The sequence below is a fragment of the Ammodytes marinus genome (assembly GCF_949987685.1).
Source record: "Ammodytes marinus genome assembly, chromosome: 16".
Taxonomy (NCBI): Eukaryota; Metazoa; Chordata; class Actinopteri; order Uranoscopiformes; family Ammodytidae; genus Ammodytes; species Ammodytes marinus.
This window is the reverse complement of record NC_137220.1, coordinates 16,296,692-16,315,347: the sequence shown is the minus strand read 5'-3', so window position 1 is coordinate 16,315,347 and position 18,656 is coordinate 16,296,692. Positions and strand designations below refer to the sequence as shown.

The 18,656-nt window shown below is 41.8% G+C and overlaps 1 protein-coding gene across 1 annotated transcript in view; it reads right to left on the bottom strand.

Annotated features, from left to right (window-relative positions):
* Positions 1 to 18,656, bottom strand: part of grin2aa (glutamate receptor, ionotropic, N-methyl D-aspartate 2A, a) — a gene marked incomplete at both ends in the record, with an annotated part of 132,630 nt that overhangs the window by 10,287 nt on the left and 103,687 nt on the right. Inside the window, 5 exons of the mRNA XM_080044704.1 lie at positions 2,915 to 3,075; positions 14,166 to 14,395; positions 15,324 to 15,449; positions 16,764 to 16,917; positions 17,815 to 17,986. Coding sequence (XP_079900830.1) covers positions 2,915 to 3,075; positions 14,166 to 14,395; positions 15,324 to 15,449; positions 16,764 to 16,917; positions 17,815 to 17,986 — 843 coding nt within the window. The remainder of the gene's footprint in view (positions 1 to 2,914; positions 3,076 to 14,165; positions 14,396 to 15,323; positions 15,450 to 16,763; positions 16,918 to 17,814; positions 17,987 to 18,656) is intronic.

Below are 18,656 nucleotides of genomic sequence, written 5' to 3'. Positions count from 1 at the left end.
TTTTGTTTTGTGCGTGTAAAGCCTGTCAGCATTATGTGTGATCAAAGCTAATCCTAGCCATCGAGCCCTCCGACAGCTGAACGTCGCCCGTGTTGCTCCTCTGCTAATACCGCAGAATAGAATTATCAATGAGGGTATTATACTGACTACACACACACACACACACACATACATACACCTGCAGCTCGCCGTGACACAAGTGTACAAATAAACACCAGCGTGTGAGTTTTTTTTAAATGTTTTATTCCTAAGCATTTTGCCTGTGCGGATGTAGAATTAGTTTACTCAGGTGTATGCATATTTGCGTGTGTGGTGCTTGTGTTTACCACTGCGCTGGTAATTCGCCAACAAGATAGCATTATAGGTGCTGGAGTGCTTTAAGCTGTCTTTACATGCTAACATCCGGTTTACTCATGACTTATGGATGAAGACAGGATGAGCTGAAAGACATGACTGCATAACAAATCATGAATCATGAATTACATTCTCACATCTTTTGGCTGTGTGTGTGTGTGTGTGTGTGTGTTCATTTTCCCTTCCCCTTCTCTCCTCCCCATTTTTTTTTAAAGGAAGCTTGTCCTTGGGAGCTGAGAGTTCTGATTGGATCCCACCCCCCCACCCCCCGAAGCCATCAACCAATCAGAAAAAACATCTCGTTATATCACCTCATCACCACATTTTCCTTTAACCTCCCGTTTATTTCCACCATTTTATCTTTTCGTCTCTTGAATCCTTCATGTCCCTTCCCCCCTTCATTTCCTTTCCTGTCCCCTTCCTCCATCTCTCTTCCTGTTCCTTCACCTCTCAACTCTTCCCCTCAATTTCCAATCCCTTCTTTCTCCATTGCCCTGACCCTTTTTCATCCCATTACCACTTACCAAACTAGTCCCTTGGCCATTTCCTCATGTCCTCCAAGCTTCCCTTCATTTTCCCTCCATTCAGGAATCTTTGCCCTTGGCCTCCTACTCCCGCCTCCTTTCCCTCTTTTTTTCCAACGTGATGGCGTGATGAAAGTCACCTCCTCATCATCCACTCCTCCTTTACCAATTTTTTTCATTTTTTTTAATACATCCAACCAGCTCAAATTGTTTCACACTCTTTCAATATATTCTTGGTTAGCCTTGTAAGAAGTCCACTCACCTCCTCTTCTTTCACACACAGCAACACACACGCACCCACGCACACACACGCACACACACACACACACACACACACACACACACACACACACACACACACACACACACACACACACACACACACACACACACACACACACACACACACACACACACACACACACACACACACACACACACACGCACACACACTCTCTCTACAGAAGGATATTGACGACCAAAGACGTGAGTGAGCACAAAATAAAATTGTGAGCGCCACTCAGTCTGCAAGTCAATATTTGAGAGCACACCAGCACAAATTGGTAAGAGCAGAATGGAGATTCGAGAGACAGAGTTTTCTCCAGCTTTCTTTCAGCCGAGTTCAATAGCCAATCACCAACAGGAGTCAGGACACACCCACATATCAGGGTCATGTATTTTCTAAAGGTTAGGACTGCACAAGAGAAAAGAAGTCAGCTTAACTATTATATAGTCATCTAAGAAGCGAACAGGGACCATGCTGCTTTGATCTGACTCTAGATGCCACTGATCCCCATGAAGAGTGTTTCATCGTTTATTCATACTGGTATGTAGGATTGGTGTCATGTTATTACCGTTACCCCACATGGAATCTGTATCTGAGTAAACCCATCCATTGCATATAGGTCATAAGATGAAAGAAGGAGTAAAACAATTACTAATTTATCGATGCTTTATAATGGTTTCAATAGCTCCTACTGCTTATAAATTATTAACAAAAAGAATACACAAGGGAATCTTAAATTTGGTTCAGAAATGAACAAAGGTAACCTAAAAGCTTGTAACTACTTTTTAATGGATTTAACTATCAAAATTACATCATTAAAAAAACTCTGAATATAAATGTGCCAACAAATTAAATGTCATTTTAGGCATTAAGTTTCAACAATTTATAATTGTTTAAGACAATAAAAGCACCAAATGCTCCGTTTTGTCTCCATCTATTGGTAACAAATAATGAAAAAGCTTTTATTTTGAAATTTACAAGGGATGGGTCTTACAAGGATGAACCTTCTCTTCCAGGACACATTGAACAGATGAAGCTCTGCTCTGAGTTTTGAGTTTGAGTTTCCATCCGGGGGAATTCAGTCGCCCCAAAAGTGCGGCTTTGATCAATATATAATACATGAGCGTGAAAAAATCCCTACTGCTGGCTCAGACTCAGCTACACAATTCCTCTTGCACGCTCAATTTATCTTTCTACGCTTCCTCAAGCATAAAATCTGATTCTGCTCCTACAAATTCTTGGCTGTGCGCTCTTAAAAAAAAGAGTTGACCTGCAGACTGAGTAGCGCTCAATTTTTTTGTTGTGTGTGCTCTCTTTTGAATCTTTGGATGTGAATATACTTCCATAACAAACCACCTCCACCACCACAAACCGGTTCCATTTACAGAGCCCGGGACTAAACATAGCTCCTGCTTCTCCCAATGAGGAAGCCCATTCATCCCCACTCTCAGAGGAGCTGTCAGACACACACACACACACACACACACACACACACACACACACACACACACACACACACACACACACACACACACACACACACACACACACACACACACACACACACACACACACACACACACACACACACACACACACACACACACACACACACACACACACACACACAGTGTTTTTTGAAGATGTGAAGTGAATATTCCGCATTGGTGTAAAAGCGTTTGATCACAAATCTAAAAAGCAGTTTGCTTACTTACAAATGCACACGAACACATAAACAGTGTTTCCTCACCCCGTTTTGAGGCTGACAAGGGCGTCCACCACCCCAGTCTGATGATATTTGGTCATGTACTGGTGCATGGCAGGGTAGTTCTTCCTGATGTTTCTCTCGGTGGATCCGTTTGGGACCGTCCCGAAGCGAAATGGCGGGGAGTATGCGTACGGGTTCTGAAACTGTGGTGGAAGTAAATAAGTACAATGCAAAGGAAATGGAGAGAGGAGGGAAAAAAAGAGCAGTGAGTTTACAAAATGTATTCCAAATTTGTTTGTGAGTGTGTGTAGGGGTGCAAACCAGGGATGGAAATTAACTTTTTTGCCTACCAGCCACTGTGGCAGGTAGATTTAAAAATCTACCAGCCACTCATCTTTTTTACCAGCCACTTTTTATACACAATATCTTTTTTAATATATGCGTTAATGTTATACAATACAATAGTAAGAATAGCTAATGAAAGTGTTTTTCATACAAATGTTTTCCATCAGAAGTCATTTCTACTGTTAGTAGGTGCTACCAAGGAACTGAGTTGCAAATTAAATGGTACACTCTTACTATATATGATACACAATACACGCCATCTTTATTTCAAAACATTGTATAATTGAACTCCATATATACTCTGGGTTCAATGCAACTTTTTTTCCCAACTGGCCCGCTTGGCCAATAGATCCGAGTTTTACTGGCCCCTTGTATATTTTCACTGGCCCTGCAGACACCTTTTTTTCATCATTTAGTCAATAATTATAATACAGTATTGAAGTTACCTTTAGATTTCTTTTTTCTTTTTAGTTAATGATATGAAATGTTGATATTGTTTATCACTTTCTCCATATGCATTAGGGATGTGAATGTGTCGACACATTGACCGGTTTTCCACTTGCGCTCAAGTCGAATTTAAAAATAGAAATCTGAAAATCAGGGAGTTATGCCGTTTTATTAATGGGAGATGTCACCGTGTCACGTCTGGTCGTGAGCGCGCTGCAGGAGCGTCACTTCTGCAAGGTGCGTGCATGAAGTGATCAGCTACACATAAGAGTCCGGTGTGGGACCATTTTTTCACTGTTGATAAAAAACAGTGCAGTGCAAAAGATGCAGCATAATGTTAAACGCTCGTCTGAGACTATGACGTTAAATCATCTAGAAACACACGATGCCTTCGTCCGAGCAAAGCAGCGTTTCACCGTGAGATCACTAGTGAGTGCGCGAGCCACCGCACGGGGAAGAACTCTGTGGTTTGAGGCTCAAATAATAACCGGGGATATTCTCCCCGTTAGCGATATCGATGGGAAAGGCTTCCCTGTTTGTATGCGATCTGATTGTATGTCTCGAGCCTTAAATACAAAGCCATGTCGGCAAACTGACTGCGCGACTCAAGGGACTGTATGTGAGCCGAATCCCTCCGTTAGTTTCTGTTTCAGCCGACACAATTAAAATCACCTCTAAGCACGGACAGCGTTTAAATAAAGCATCTCATTTGTATTACCATGAGGGCTTTGATGCAAATACTGTAACAACGGCGGCAGCTCTGCTGCTTAAAGGAAAAGCGCAGTTTTCACTTTATTTTCAGCACCTCAACCTCCGCTGTGGGAAGAAAAAAAGGGGGCAAAGTAAGTCGATTGATTTGTCGACTTATGCCTCCACACGTTAACTCGCAGATAGTATTTCCTCGCGGAGCGGATCGCCCCGTAGTTCAGTTCGACTAGAAAGGCAAAAAGAAACTGTTGAACTGTGTAGCGCCCTGTCATCATGTTTATGATGAATGTATTAAATATGCAAATTAGATCGGACCTGACTGGAAAGTATTACCCGACACAGTGGCGGGTGAAGTGACACAATTTACACGCCAGCACGCAAATCTACCCGCATTTGGCGTGTGGCGGGTGTTAATTTCCATCCCTGGTGCAAACACTACGTGGGTAAGTTATGCAGACTGGTACCGTCTTGATAATATATTAGTAACAGTGATTCTGTGCACTTTTGTAGTTTGTCAATTACAAGTATTTGATCAATTCCATTGTGGTTGACTCTTCCCCATATGCTAACTTAATTCATTCAGCCAAAGACATATTTTAAAAAAGCACCACTTTGTAAGGTTTAGGTCTAGACTGGTGTGTTAAAATTCCAGGTATTGTATCAATGTCCACCTTGTGACGCAGCCTTATAAATTGCCTTATATTAACAGTGTTTAGATGCATTTTGCAAACATAAAACTCTTTTAAATGTGGCCTTGTTTAAAAGGGACAGTTCGGTATTTTTGAAGTGGGGTTGTATGAGGTATGCACCTTGTTAGTCAGCATTGTACTGTTGCAGAGGGGGCCAGCCGTCGCAACGCTTATAAATGCTCACTTAAAAACAAAATGTCCGTTCATTTGAATGCTTAATTTAAGATGTTTTCACTGCTGATTTGTAGACTGATTCACTGCAGTGACAGACAGCCTTATATTTTTGCACTTTTCTCAAGCATAGTTCGGCCATGTACAGTATTACTACATGCCGTATTAAGCTGTAAATCAGCCCACAATTGAATGAAAATCTATTTTTTGGGAAGCATTTATACAGTTTATGTGGCAAAAAAGCATGTTTCTTCTGGCCCCCTTTGCAACAGTAAAATGCTGACTTGAGTAACGTATCCCCAAAACTCCTTAAAATGACTGCACTGATCGCCAACTCCATAAGATAGGCGACTCACTATGCACAAGTTCCTCATACAAAACCACTTCAAAAATACTGAACTATCCCTTTAACTGACAGCCACAAAGGTAATCCGAATCAATCACACTGTGTCCCCACTGAAGCTGTGTATTGTATACTGTGTGTACTGTGTATTACAGATACCATAGTATAAACACAGACTTGAAAGGCAGAGCTCTGTCGGGAATATAATGCTGTAATTCAGTGGGGAGTATTATTCTATTTTTGGATATTGAACAAAAAAAAACTGTCAAAATAAGCGTGGAATTTCTTTTTGCTGCATATCCATATAATCAGATCCTGTCTTACTTTGCACATCCCCTGTGTTTTACCCATTGTACGTCTCTAGCACTCAACATGTCAGTGCCTGCAGTGCTGTATCTGACTCATCCTATCCAAAGTCCCATACACGCAGGTGATTCAATTAGAATTTCTAATATTTGCTCAGACCTCACAGACGGAGCTAGACTTAGTTTCCCTAGTTGCATACGACAGAATAAAACTGTTTCATATGTTCTTTTTAATGTACCACTGTTGTTAAACTTTATCAAATATGCGATTTCAATATATCTTGGAATGTCGAGTTGCAAGGGCACTGGGAAATGTACAGCAGCAACAAAATATAGCACCTGTACCCTTTTTATGTTAACCCTTTTGTTACCTTTGTCAGACCTTACCACTTCATCATCGCTCATTGTTCCAGTCTTTGTCTCTTTGTTGGCATTGTCAGTAATCATATTCATAATACTCCATTGCTTGCGAGGACATCTTTTTTTCCTCTGCTCTCAGCCTTCAAATGTCTTTCTAACAACCCTCTTCCCGTTGCCTTTATGTAAACAATTGAGAGGTAACTTTTTCCTCTATTCTCTATCACTCCCATTCTCTCTCTCTTTTTCTACCTTTCTCTAACGTCCTCTGTCATTTTCCTGTCTGCCTGCCTGCGTGTGTCTCTCTATAATCTCATCAGTGCAGGTCAAGGGGTTTTTGTAGTAGTGTGCTTGACGGCTGTGGTAACAACCTACCCTCAAGCGCTGCGGCTTACAATATGCCCTCAGTGCCAGAAAAACAGACGAACGCCATCAATTAGAAGTGAGCCTCCACTTCAACCTCCAACGAGAGCGGTCGCGTGTGTGTGTGTGTGTATGACTGTGTATAGGAACGAGGAGTGGTTTTGCTTCACATTATTAACTTTTTCGATATCATCATGGAACTCTGCCACTTGATCGCTATTTGTTGTGTACTACAATCTGAGTTAAAACCATTGTTTCATTTTTACAACATAGTAGTGTCCAGCATTTTTACAGAACAGAATTTGTATACAGCCTTTGACAACTAAATTTAAAAAAAGGAATTTTCTTCATTTATTTAATAAGAAAATGTATCATCAGACGATTATCAACATATGAACAAATCCTTCTGTAATACACTTCAGATGAGTGCATCAAATGGTTATGGAAAGTGCTTCAGAAGTTGGATTTTAGGTTCAGAGTTTTGGAATGTTTCTTTTTGAATAATGGCCGTTAAAGATGTCTGTTTAGAATACATATACAGACACAAACAGACTGTAGTAACAATTATATACACATACACAAATGTACATTTTGGACCTTTAGTTTTTTTATCTGCACTTTTGTTTCACTTTGACATATTCAAAAAACAATAGTGCCTCGACCTCAATGCATTACAGCTCTTTTATATGAATATTATTAGCATCCGTTTGATGTCAGTTAAACATGTACAGAACTCCTTCTTTGGGCTTGATAACCAGAGCTGAATTGGTTTTGTGAAGTAGCTGCATCCTTAATATGTCTGCAGAATATACATGTAACATATTCCCAGATATTTAGTACAGCATACTGTGTCTGCCTGCATACATGTGTATACATCTCTGTTGTATAATCAGGTTCATGGCGAGGGCGCGTGGGTACGTCAAACTCTGCCATGCGTGCGTGTGCGTGCATTTGTTAGTGGTGATGTGTCGGCATCACAGGCGAGAGCCCTCGGGAAACGCTCTCTCCTCACGAAAGTCCTTCCTTTTTTCTTTATTTTTCTTTTCCAAGCTCTCCCCTTCCCTTCCCTTCCCTCCCCTCGTCTTTGCCTTTTCCTACGTGGCTTTTTTATTCTTAGGGGTGGAGCAGAAGTTTTTAAGGTCGGAATAGGGCAACGATGACTGGCGTGTGCGCGTGTGTGTGTGTGTGTGTGTGTGTGTGTGTGTGTGTGTGTGTGTGCGCGCGCTTGTATGCGTGTGTGTGTGTGTGCGCGCTTGTATGTGTTCGTGTGTGTGTGTGTGTGTGTGTGTGTTCAAATCTTCAGGCCGACTGGGGAGATGCAGATTGGAAAAAAAGCGCTCTTCTCCTGCTGGATAATTACCAGTGAAGTGAAGAGGCTTTGGAGAAGTGCGCCAGCTGCTGCTAATGGAGGCTTGATGCGGAGATGATGAGAAAATGAAAGAGCCGAGGCAAAAGGCAGAGGATATCTGTCTGAGACAGGTAGAGATAAGAGCATAGCCCTCTTGCCCCCTTGCTACGCCATGTTGATCGACAGCAAGGCAAATAATGAGATTTTTTTTTTGTTCACATACGACTCAAATCAGTTCCCAACCTTTTCTACCCTGGATCCTGCTCTAATCATTTTTTTGCACTTTTAGTTTAAATTATCGAGAGCAAGGAAGGGATGTTTTTTTTAAATATTTGTAATAATTAAATAAGTGTGCCCTTTAAATATGTTTTGTTGTATCTGTCTGTGCAATCTTTTCCTAATGCCCTAATGTTTATTTGTGTTTTTGTTTTGCCCCATAGCTCCCTCCTTCATGCTGCTCTTCTTCATGTTACCCTCTATATCTTCTTTTTATGCAAGTTCTTCTCTTATACAGTGAGTCCAATATGTATTTGATCCCTTGCTGATTTTGCCGGTTTGCCCACTAATAAAGACATGATCAGTCTATAAATTTATGATAATATGTATTCAAACATGGAGAGACAAAATATCAAAAAGAAATTCCAGAAAATAACTTTAAAGAATATATTTTAATTAATTTGTATATCATTGAGGGAAATAAGTATTTGATCCCTCTGGCCAAACACACTCAATACTTAGTGGCAAAGCCTTTGTTTGCAAGCACAGCAGTGAGACGTTTTTTGTAGTTAACCACAAGTTTAGCACACACACCAGGTGGAATTTTGGCCCACTCTTCTTTGCAGATCCTCTCTAAATCATGAAGGTTGGTGGGCTGTCGCCTGGCCACTCTGACCTTCAGCTCCCTCCATAGATTTTCGATCGGATTGAGGTCCGGTGACTGGCTGGGCCATTCCATGACCTTGATGTGATGTTTCTTGAGCCAATCCTTTGTTGCCTTTGCTGTGTGCTTCGGGTCATTATCATGTTGGAAGACCCAACCACGGCCAATTTTCAGCTTCCTGGCAGAGGGGAGGAGGTTGTCCTTCAGGATTGTACGGTACATGGCTCCATCCATCTTCCCAGTGATGCGGTGAAGTGGCCCTGTACCCTTGGCGGAGAAACTCCCCCAAAACATTATGCTTCCACCTCCATGCTTGACGGTGGGCACAGTGTTCTTGGGGTCATAAGCAGCATTTCTTTTCCTCCACACATGACGGGTAGAATTGAGGCCAAAAAGCTCAATTTTGGTCTCGTCCGACCACATAACGTTCTCCCAATAACTTGGTTCATCTTTCAGGTGATCATTGGCGTACTTAAGGCGCGCGTCCACATGTGCCTTCTTGAGAAGGGGTACCTTTCGGGCACTGCGGGATGTTAACCCATTGCTGCGCAAAGTGTTGCCTATTGTTTCCTTGCAAACTGTGGTCCCAGCTGCCTTCAGGTCATTTGCCAACTCCTGCCGAGTGGTTGCAGGATGATTTTTGACCGTTCTCAGAATCATTGCTACCCCACGAGGTGGAATCTTCTTAGGAGCACCGGACCGAGGTCTGTTGATGATCATGTTATGCTTTTTAAATTTTCTTACAATTGCACCAATGGTTGTTACCTTCAAATCCAACACCTTGCTAATCTTTTTGTACCCCATTCCAGCTTTGTGGAGATCAACAATCCTGACTCTGAGGTCCTGAGACAGCTCTTTGGTCTTCCCCATGGTGAACAGTTTGGAATCTGTCTGATTGTCTGATTCTGTGAACAGGTGTTTTTCACACGAGTGATTAGTGAGAACAGGTGGCTTCAGTTCAGGTAACAAGTCGATTGGGAGTGTCTACCTGGTCTGTAAAAGCCAGAACTCCTAATGAATACTAAGGGATCAAATACTTATTTCCCTCAATGAAATACAAATCAATTAATATATATTCCTTAGGTTCATTTTCTGGATTTTTTTTTTGATATTCTGTCTCTCCATGTTTGAATACATATTATCATAAATTTATAGACTGATCATGTCTTTATTAGTGGGCAAACCGGCAAAATCAGCAAGGGATCAAATACATATTGGACTCACTGTATAAGCAAATGCCCCCCTTTTGTATGTGTGCCTAACTGTGTTTTAGTTTATGTTATGGGTGTGTGTGTGTGTGTGTGTGTGTGTGTGTGTGCGTGTGCGTGTGCGTGTGCGTGTGTGTGTGTGTGTGTGTGTGTGTGTGTGTGTGTGTACTTTCTCTAAAGTCTAGATTTCAATGTTCCTGACTGCTTACTCATCTCCCTCCCCATCTGTTTTTCAAAAAAATGTTTTACCTTTTAATATTTTGGTGATAAGCTGTGTTGTTGTGGTGGCACACACATGTTCAAGTCAATCAGGCTTTTCCCCTCAACTTTCTGATGCTTTGAGTTGGATTTGTCTTTGTATCCCATCCCTTTAAACCCCGTACTTACATTTCTTTTTTGTTAATATGTAAGTAGGAGTTCAGGCACATCTGCTCTCAACATTCAAGAGTGCTGTAACTGATTCCATGTCATCTTGGTGAATCAATGACAGCACAGATCGAAAAAGGCATTCACCATTTTAGGCTCACATCCCTGTCAAAACTTTACAGAGAGACAGTTGAAATAACAGAAGAAATGCAGTGTATTTTGATAGTTAAACCAATTCAACAAGGTGCCTAAACCTGCAGCTCTAAGCTTGTCATTTATAAAATACAATCTAAAAGCTTTTTTTACATAGAAAGTTGGTTTGATAAGATCTGAAATGTGTTCACTTTTAAAACTGTTGCGTGTTCCAAGTTCCAAAACCTGTTGACTGCTGTTACAAAGTCACCCCCAACTAACTGAAACCACCTGAGCACAGCACTTGTTTACTGAAATAGGAGTTCCCGTGGAGTCTATGCACTAAATAACATGTTCTACTATTAGCTGTTGGGAAACCAGAACAGCATGTCCTCTTCATCAGCAAGCAGGGGAGAATGAATCAGCGTTGTAAAGACAAACCCCCGTGTGGCCGTGCAACCTAAAACGCCACAAACCTGTTAACATGACATGCCCCTTTCCCCACTTGTGCATGAGGCAGTATGCCTGGGGGACTTTCAATACTCCTTCTTTATAAAACATGGAAGGGAAAGAAAACAGTTAAAACAACTCTTGCTGCCTGAGATGGGTGAACACATACTATACAACGGAGAGGAATCGGATCATGAGAAGACATTTTACTGATTTTGTCAACAAGCGTTCTCCAGAATCACTGACTCCACCTTTAAAGTAGGACAAAAGTGTTGAAGTTGTGAGTATTGTTGCTGGAGAGTGCCAAACTGAATTTCGTTGTGCTACAATGACAATAAAATCCTTGATGTAGACTGAACTAGGAGGGGCCATTTTTTCAGTGTGTTCTGATATTTTCACACTCCACAACCAAACTCTAGTCTCTGATTGACCCATGCAGTTAGTGAATCGTTTTAGGAGAACCAAATATTTTCCAGCAATTTGTTTGATTGTGTGTCTCCACAGGCGGCACAAGCTGCTGTCTCTCCACTGGTAGTCACTGCTGCAATCTAATTGCATTTGTCATTTCCATGGAGATTGTTTTGGTCCTCATGTTTCTAGTTTGCAGGCCATTACCAACCATTTAAGACATTCAGCAAGCTTTGCATTTTACTAAAATAAAGTCAATCTGTGCTTCTCAATAACATCTGATATCGAAACAGGTTGCTCAACCTGATTCAAGAGCACTCGATCTCAATCTGATTTTTTTTTATCGCATGTTTAAACTTATATTATGTAGTATTTCACAACCGTTTTGAAGTCCATATTAACAACGTAAAGCAATTCTATCTTGATTTTGAATCAAATGAATGCAAATAACGTTAGTCTATGCACTTCCAAAGGAGTGCAATGAGCAATGGATTGGATGCCAGTGGTTGTGTCCAGTCCTGGCTCAACACACTATCATGTTTTGTTGATGTAGTTACGAAAAAAATAAAAAATATCTGGCGTCAAAACGGAATGTTTTATTCTGAAAATCAAGCAGATGCTTTAATGTGGTTTAGTTGTCTGACTTCCTGTCTCGCTCGATCTGTTCTATGCTGAATTGATGCTCTGTGCTCTTGTGTATGTGTTGCAGAGAGCTGCAATAGAGTAGATTATTTTACTATAGAGTCTATGGTGGAAGGACACACACACTGACTTGAGTGAAACCTATCAGCTCCACTAGGGACAAAATAGCAGCATGCAATTAACAAAATAAAATGTCTTTATAATAATTACTCGTTATGCTCTTATACTTTATTTAACCGCGATTACTGCTGAAAGCCCTGCTAAATGTTAATGTAACTGTTTCCTGTCATAACACCCCCCTTCAGTACGCCTAGATCAGTGAAGGCAGTTTTTTTGACACAGAAAGCATGCTGTCATGTCAAGCCTCCCTCAGCATATCTACCTGAAAGGCCATTTACCCTCTTTGACTGGTCCCTCTCTTCCATGACCCTTCTCTGTCTTCCCATATCTCCTCTACATCCTCCCCTCCCTCGCTCCTGCCTCATTGCCTTTCTCCCCCAACCTCAGCCGTCAACCTGGCCCATATCTGTCCACCCGTTGTCTCGCACCATCTTGTGTGTCTCTTGCCCGCTCTCGCTATTCCTCGGTCACTCTCCTGCCAGCTGCTTTAGCCCTTATAAACCAATCTCTCTCTCTCCCTCCATCGCTTCCTCTCTCTCTCTCCCTCCATCGCTCCCTCTCTCTCTCTCTCTCTCTCTCTCACTCTCTAATGGGAATTTGGACACTTTTAAAAATCACTGGTCTTGTCTGGTCTATTGTTGAAAAATGACTTGCTTTATGCACACGTTTTTAAAAGATCATTTATTGTAATACAAATAAAGAGATATACCCACAAACTGCACTTTATTTTTAATGTTTCTGTAATATAACACATATGTAAAGAAAAGTTTTTGTAAAATCTAAAAAGAAAAATCTCTCTCTCTCTCTCCCTCCCTACCTTCCTATGTATGATGTCAAAACCCCTCTCTGCATCAGTCTCAAATGCACTCTCATTTCGGATAAACTTCCCCATACATCTGTCTCTCTTTCCTCACCCCCTTTTGTCTTGCTCTTCTTTTCTATTTCTCTACATTCGGCTTGACCTTTTTCATATACACTTTCAGCCCGTCTTCCTCCTCTCTTGAATGCCCACCTTTCCATCTATATCTTTTTTCGTATCATCCCTTTCTTATACGGATGTATTCTTACATTTCAGCACACATAATCCTAATTGTACACGTTTAATCGTTTCAAAGGTTGTGTGACAATGGCTATATTTCATGGAATACATTTTTTATTTTGAACAAACATGGATGTGTAAGCACGGTTTCTAGTAGATAGAGTATGCTCAAATCTTTCAGACAGGCTACGTACAAAGAGTAGTCATTTTGGTTGTAAATTTGTAATTACATATAAAGTGCTTTATTACTTCATAAGCTATATTTCAACTGGTCACATTTAGACAGACGGTGTTAACTATGTGGTATGACATGGTTGGTAAAATGGCCTCTTAAAAACTAATTTAATTTTGGGGCCCTCTTTGTTACCTCAGGCTAAAACAGTATTTACACCAACCTCCATTCATGACTGTAAAAGTTGGGAGTGTGAATCTTTGAGGAGCACATGAAGGTTGATGGATTCTTCCACCATGAAACTGTAGGACGACTACAGCTTTGTAAGCATGGGAAAGACAATGTCCATACATTTGTAACATAAATGTGAAATATGTCCGTATACGTTTATTTTTTACCATCTCTGGATTTTGAAAGCAGCAGGACTACAAACGTGGGCTACTATTTGAACCGTCAACTTCTTAAAGGTGGAGTCGGAGATTCTGTATAATGTTTGTTGTAAAAAAAAACACTTTTTGTCAAAATTGGTGAATATTTCCTCACAATCCACTGTGTCTGCTCTGAAAAAAAGGTGTTAATACACAGCCTTGGTTTACGGAGCCTAGGCTGTGAATTAACACTGGATTATTTTTCAGCACACACACACATACAGCACAGACAGTTAGCTTAGCTTAGATCATGAGGAGATATTAACCAATTTTGACCAACATTTTTTTTTTCACAAAGCTCCAGAATCACCAACTCCACCTTGTAACTGACAAAACCAACCCAGTCAAACACATTCAGTATGTATCCATTACCTTGTTGTCTGAGAGCCCGGTGACTTGGTCCACAAACTCCTCCTGGATCATGAAGGCTGCCAGGTTAGCAGTGTAGGAGGCCAGGAAGATGACAGCGAAGAAGGCCCACACCGACACGATGAACTTACTGGTGGTGCCTTTGGGGTTCTGCACCGGCACAGAGTTGTTGAAGACCAGACCCCAGAGCAGCCACACCGCTTTGCCCATAGTGAAGGACGGCCCGTGGGGGTCTGAGAGAGGAGGGAGGAGGGCAGAGAGAGAGAGAGACAGGTGGTTTAGAGGAGGATGACTAAACACACATTGTTGATTAGTTTAGTTTAGTTTAGTTTACATTGCATACATGCCATAAGTTAAAGACACACAAAACAAATGAAAAGCGCTTGCTTATTGCACCTACCCTTTTACATTATATATATATATACATACAGTATATATTTTTTTAGACTCATAATAAGACTTGATAATATCAGGATGCACATAGCGTTTGTAGTTGTCGCAGACGATAATGTAATAAAGGTCAATAACTTAATAACTGACAATTAACTGATCATTTGTTCCTTTTTTTTATTTGAGCGTTTGTTGCTTTATTGGACAGACTGGAGAGACATGGGACAAAGAGGGGGATGACATGATGACACCACAAGTCAGATTCAAAACCCGGGTCTGCTGCGAGTCCTGAGCCTCTAGGGGGATGCTCTAACCACTACACCCCCCCCATTTGTTCAGTTTTGAATGTAAAATAAGCCAATAATGTAGTAAAGTATCTCTAATATATACATTTTCTGAGCCAATAAAGTTATATCTTTGGCAACACAGTTATTACCAGGGCGCTGGTGGTGTAGTGGTTAGAGCCCCCCCCCCCCAATAGAGGGTTAGTCCTCAGCAGCAGACCACGGGTTCGAATCCGGCCCGTGGTCATTCTCTGCAAGTCATTCCCCTCTCTGCCTCATTTCACCTCTGTCTCTCCTAACAGTCTAATACAATGATAAAAAAATCCAAAATGACTACATTGTCTGATTTTATCATATTGAAATCTGAAACATTATTATGTTATTAACATTATTGGCTGCTACAGCAGTGTAAGATGGTAGTAGCTTTCAAACCCGTGCTTAAATGTGGTTGTCTGTATACATGCGTGCTTCGGTCTTGCGTGCTTACCTTTTCCCTGCGCCAGGTTTCGGTTGAAGCCGAGAGGACTGATGTACTCAAACATGAAGACAGCCATTGCAGTGACCAGTAGGAGCATCACAAACATCATCACCCACACTGATGCACTGAATGGCTCTGAGAGGGGAGGAAGAAAGAAAAGAAAAGAAAAGAAAGAAAGAATAAAGAAGAGAGAGATTCAGTATGGATGGACGCAGGTTTTGTAAAATTTTTAGAACTTTCTATGAATTTTGCTCACTCACTTTCCTTTCAATGAATGAATAAATAAATGATGTATACACACACACAAACACACACACAAACACACACACACACACACACACACACACACACACACACACACACACACACACACACACACACACACACACACACACACACACACACACACACACACACACACACACACACACACACACACACACACACACAGTGAGGATAAAAAGTGTGTGGATAACAAGCTGATTCCTGCATGTCTATAGCCCCCCCCCCCACACTGACACACTTGCATATACACAGGCACGGCTCCTCTCTGACAGTGAGGAGGCGTTCACTGTATAGGAAGCCCTGGTGTCAGCACTCCTGTCCTCCCTCTGAGCTCAGAACACTACTGCAGAGATTAAACCCTGCTCTAATGTATGGGAGAGCACTGCTGGCACAGGGCCGCACACTCTGTGTGTGTGTGTGTGTGTGTGTGTGTGTGTGTGTGTGTGTGTGTGTGTGTGTGTGTGTGTGTGTGCCTATGTGTGTGTGTCCTGGCAACGAGCCATTACAGGGTTTTCCTGTTAAGCCCTTATAATTGCCCACTTCCAGCGCAGTAACTGCGTGCTGCATACATGTCAGTGTGTGTACCTGTGTGTGTGTGTGTGTGTGTGTGTGTGTGTGTGTGTGTGTGTGTGTGTGTGTGTGTGTGTGTGTGTGTGTGTATGTGTTTGTTTGTGTGTCTTTCAGCCCGTGTTCCCTCGCTTTTGTTTTTTTGCAATCTGGCCAGCTGTTGCTTTGCTGGTGCCTGTGCTGCAAAAAGTGTCTACTTTTATTGACGTCTTGGTGGCACTTGAACATGACTGGGCGGCCTTAACAGGGTGGATATTCACGGTCACTGAGGCTAAAAAATAAAAGTGTTGCGTTTAAGTCCGCCCCCTACTCAGGTAAAAGAGAGAGTCATTGTGGCAGAGAAGGAGGAGAGGGGTTGAGCTGAATCCCCCTCGGATGAAGGCGCAAGTATTGGCAGCTGTGTAACCGAACGGAATTGGTTGCTGTCGGCTCTGTGTGTCTCAGGGAACACACACACACACATGCACACACACACACACACACACACACACGCACACACACACACGCGCACACACACACACACACACACACACACACACACACACACACACACACACACAGAGACATAGCAACAGTTATGGGGGGGGCGGTAGTTACCAAGAAAGGCTGAAGGGGAGACGGTTCCGTTGCTACGCGAGACCATGACGCTGATACCGGTTTCCACGAACGGGACGGAGAAATCGATGACCTCAGAACGCTCCTCATTGATCGTCAGAGATCCGACGGCCATGACGGCTTTCTTATAGACCACCTATTGGAGGGAGGGAGGGAAGGAGGGAGGGAAAGTGGGAGGGAGGGAGGGATGGAGGCGGGTTTAAGGGAGGGAGGTAGAAATAATGGGTGGGTGTGAGTGATGAGGGATGAAGGACAAGAACGGAAGGAAGAGATGGATGTCAAGTAAGGGGAAGAGGAGGAGAGAGACAGTGAAGATGGTCAGGTTGAGGAAAGACAAGAAAAGGAGGGAAGAAAGGGAGATAGAAAAAAGAAGAACATTTTGATTAGATTCAATCACAGTTGAAAAGGCAAATGCAACGAGCAGTCAACAACTCAGCATACCTACAAAAAACGATAGTCTAAACTACACTGTACTCAATGCAGTGTGTGCTCAGATCCCAGTTCAGACCATTAATTACTTGATAGACTTTGGGGCCAGATATATGCAGAGACATCCTAAGAATTACAGAAACGGTGATAGTAATGGACATTTTGAAAAACTAAAAAAGAAATTGTTTTTCTTCAGGCTAAATATTAACCAATATGATCAATATGCTAAATAGGATGAATGAACTTCCACTTAAGAGGATAAAGTCTGCCGTAAAAAAAAATATATATATATATATATATACAGACAGCAATAACGTTTACAGTCTTAAAATGTGCTAAAGGGCTTTACCTTCAAGTTGAAGCTGGTAATTAAAAATATGCAAAAGCATTATTTTCTACAGGACTGGCTTAATATCTGTTTACTTTGGGATGCCTCAATAGTTGGTGCTTAAGCCTTATAGCTAGACATATTTATTCTATATAAAACAATATTATAACACACACACACACACACACACACACACACACACACACACACACACACACACACACACACACACACACACACACACACACAGAGTAGGTTTTTTGTTGTTGCTCTTACCTCTCCCACCATCCCATTCCAGACATTGTTGATCTTCTTGCCATGCTTGCCATTGGTTACCAGGTACAGGTCATAGGTGAATTTAACGTACGTTGCAATCTTCTTCAGAATATCGATGCAGAAGCCTTTGCAGCACTTCTTGATATATGTCCCCCCAGCCTCTGTTGTGTTGCTGAAGAAAAACACAAAGAAAGATACACACACAATCATTAGATGGTGATCCTGAAAAGGCAGCAGCTTTGACCAATGTATAGCACAACTGTGGTGTATGGCACGCAATTTGCATTTGACCGGGGATCTCTCTTTTGGGTTAAAGAAAGAGACAAAGTTTGCATCTCTTTTCCATTGTACTTGTAACATTGTCATGAATTTGAAAAAATTAAGCAATATCACCCTGGGGGACTTTTTCACTTGTGGGTTAAGGTCGTTCCATTCAGGAATGACATCAGAAGACTTGGATAAAAAATGTGTCCTTTATACTTCTCTGTCACTCTAGAAAAGAAGGTCTATGACAGCATTGCATCGGCAAGCCTTGTACCATCTGTGTGTATGAATTTTAGAGCAGGAGAGTTCAGGGGCACACACACACACACACACACACACACACACAAGTACAAGAGAGTGCACGTCAACTCTCAGCCACCTGGGACTCTCATTTAACTTTTAGATGTGTGCTAATTAGGAGAGGACCATCTCGTCCTTCAGTGTTACAACAACCTGGGCACAAAGTTGATGGAAAGAAAGAAAAAAAGAAAAAAAATGGAAACTCTACGCATCCGGTCGTGACTCTGCTGTTACCTTCAGAGCTGAACCAATGTCACTTTGGCAGAATTGTGGGGCGT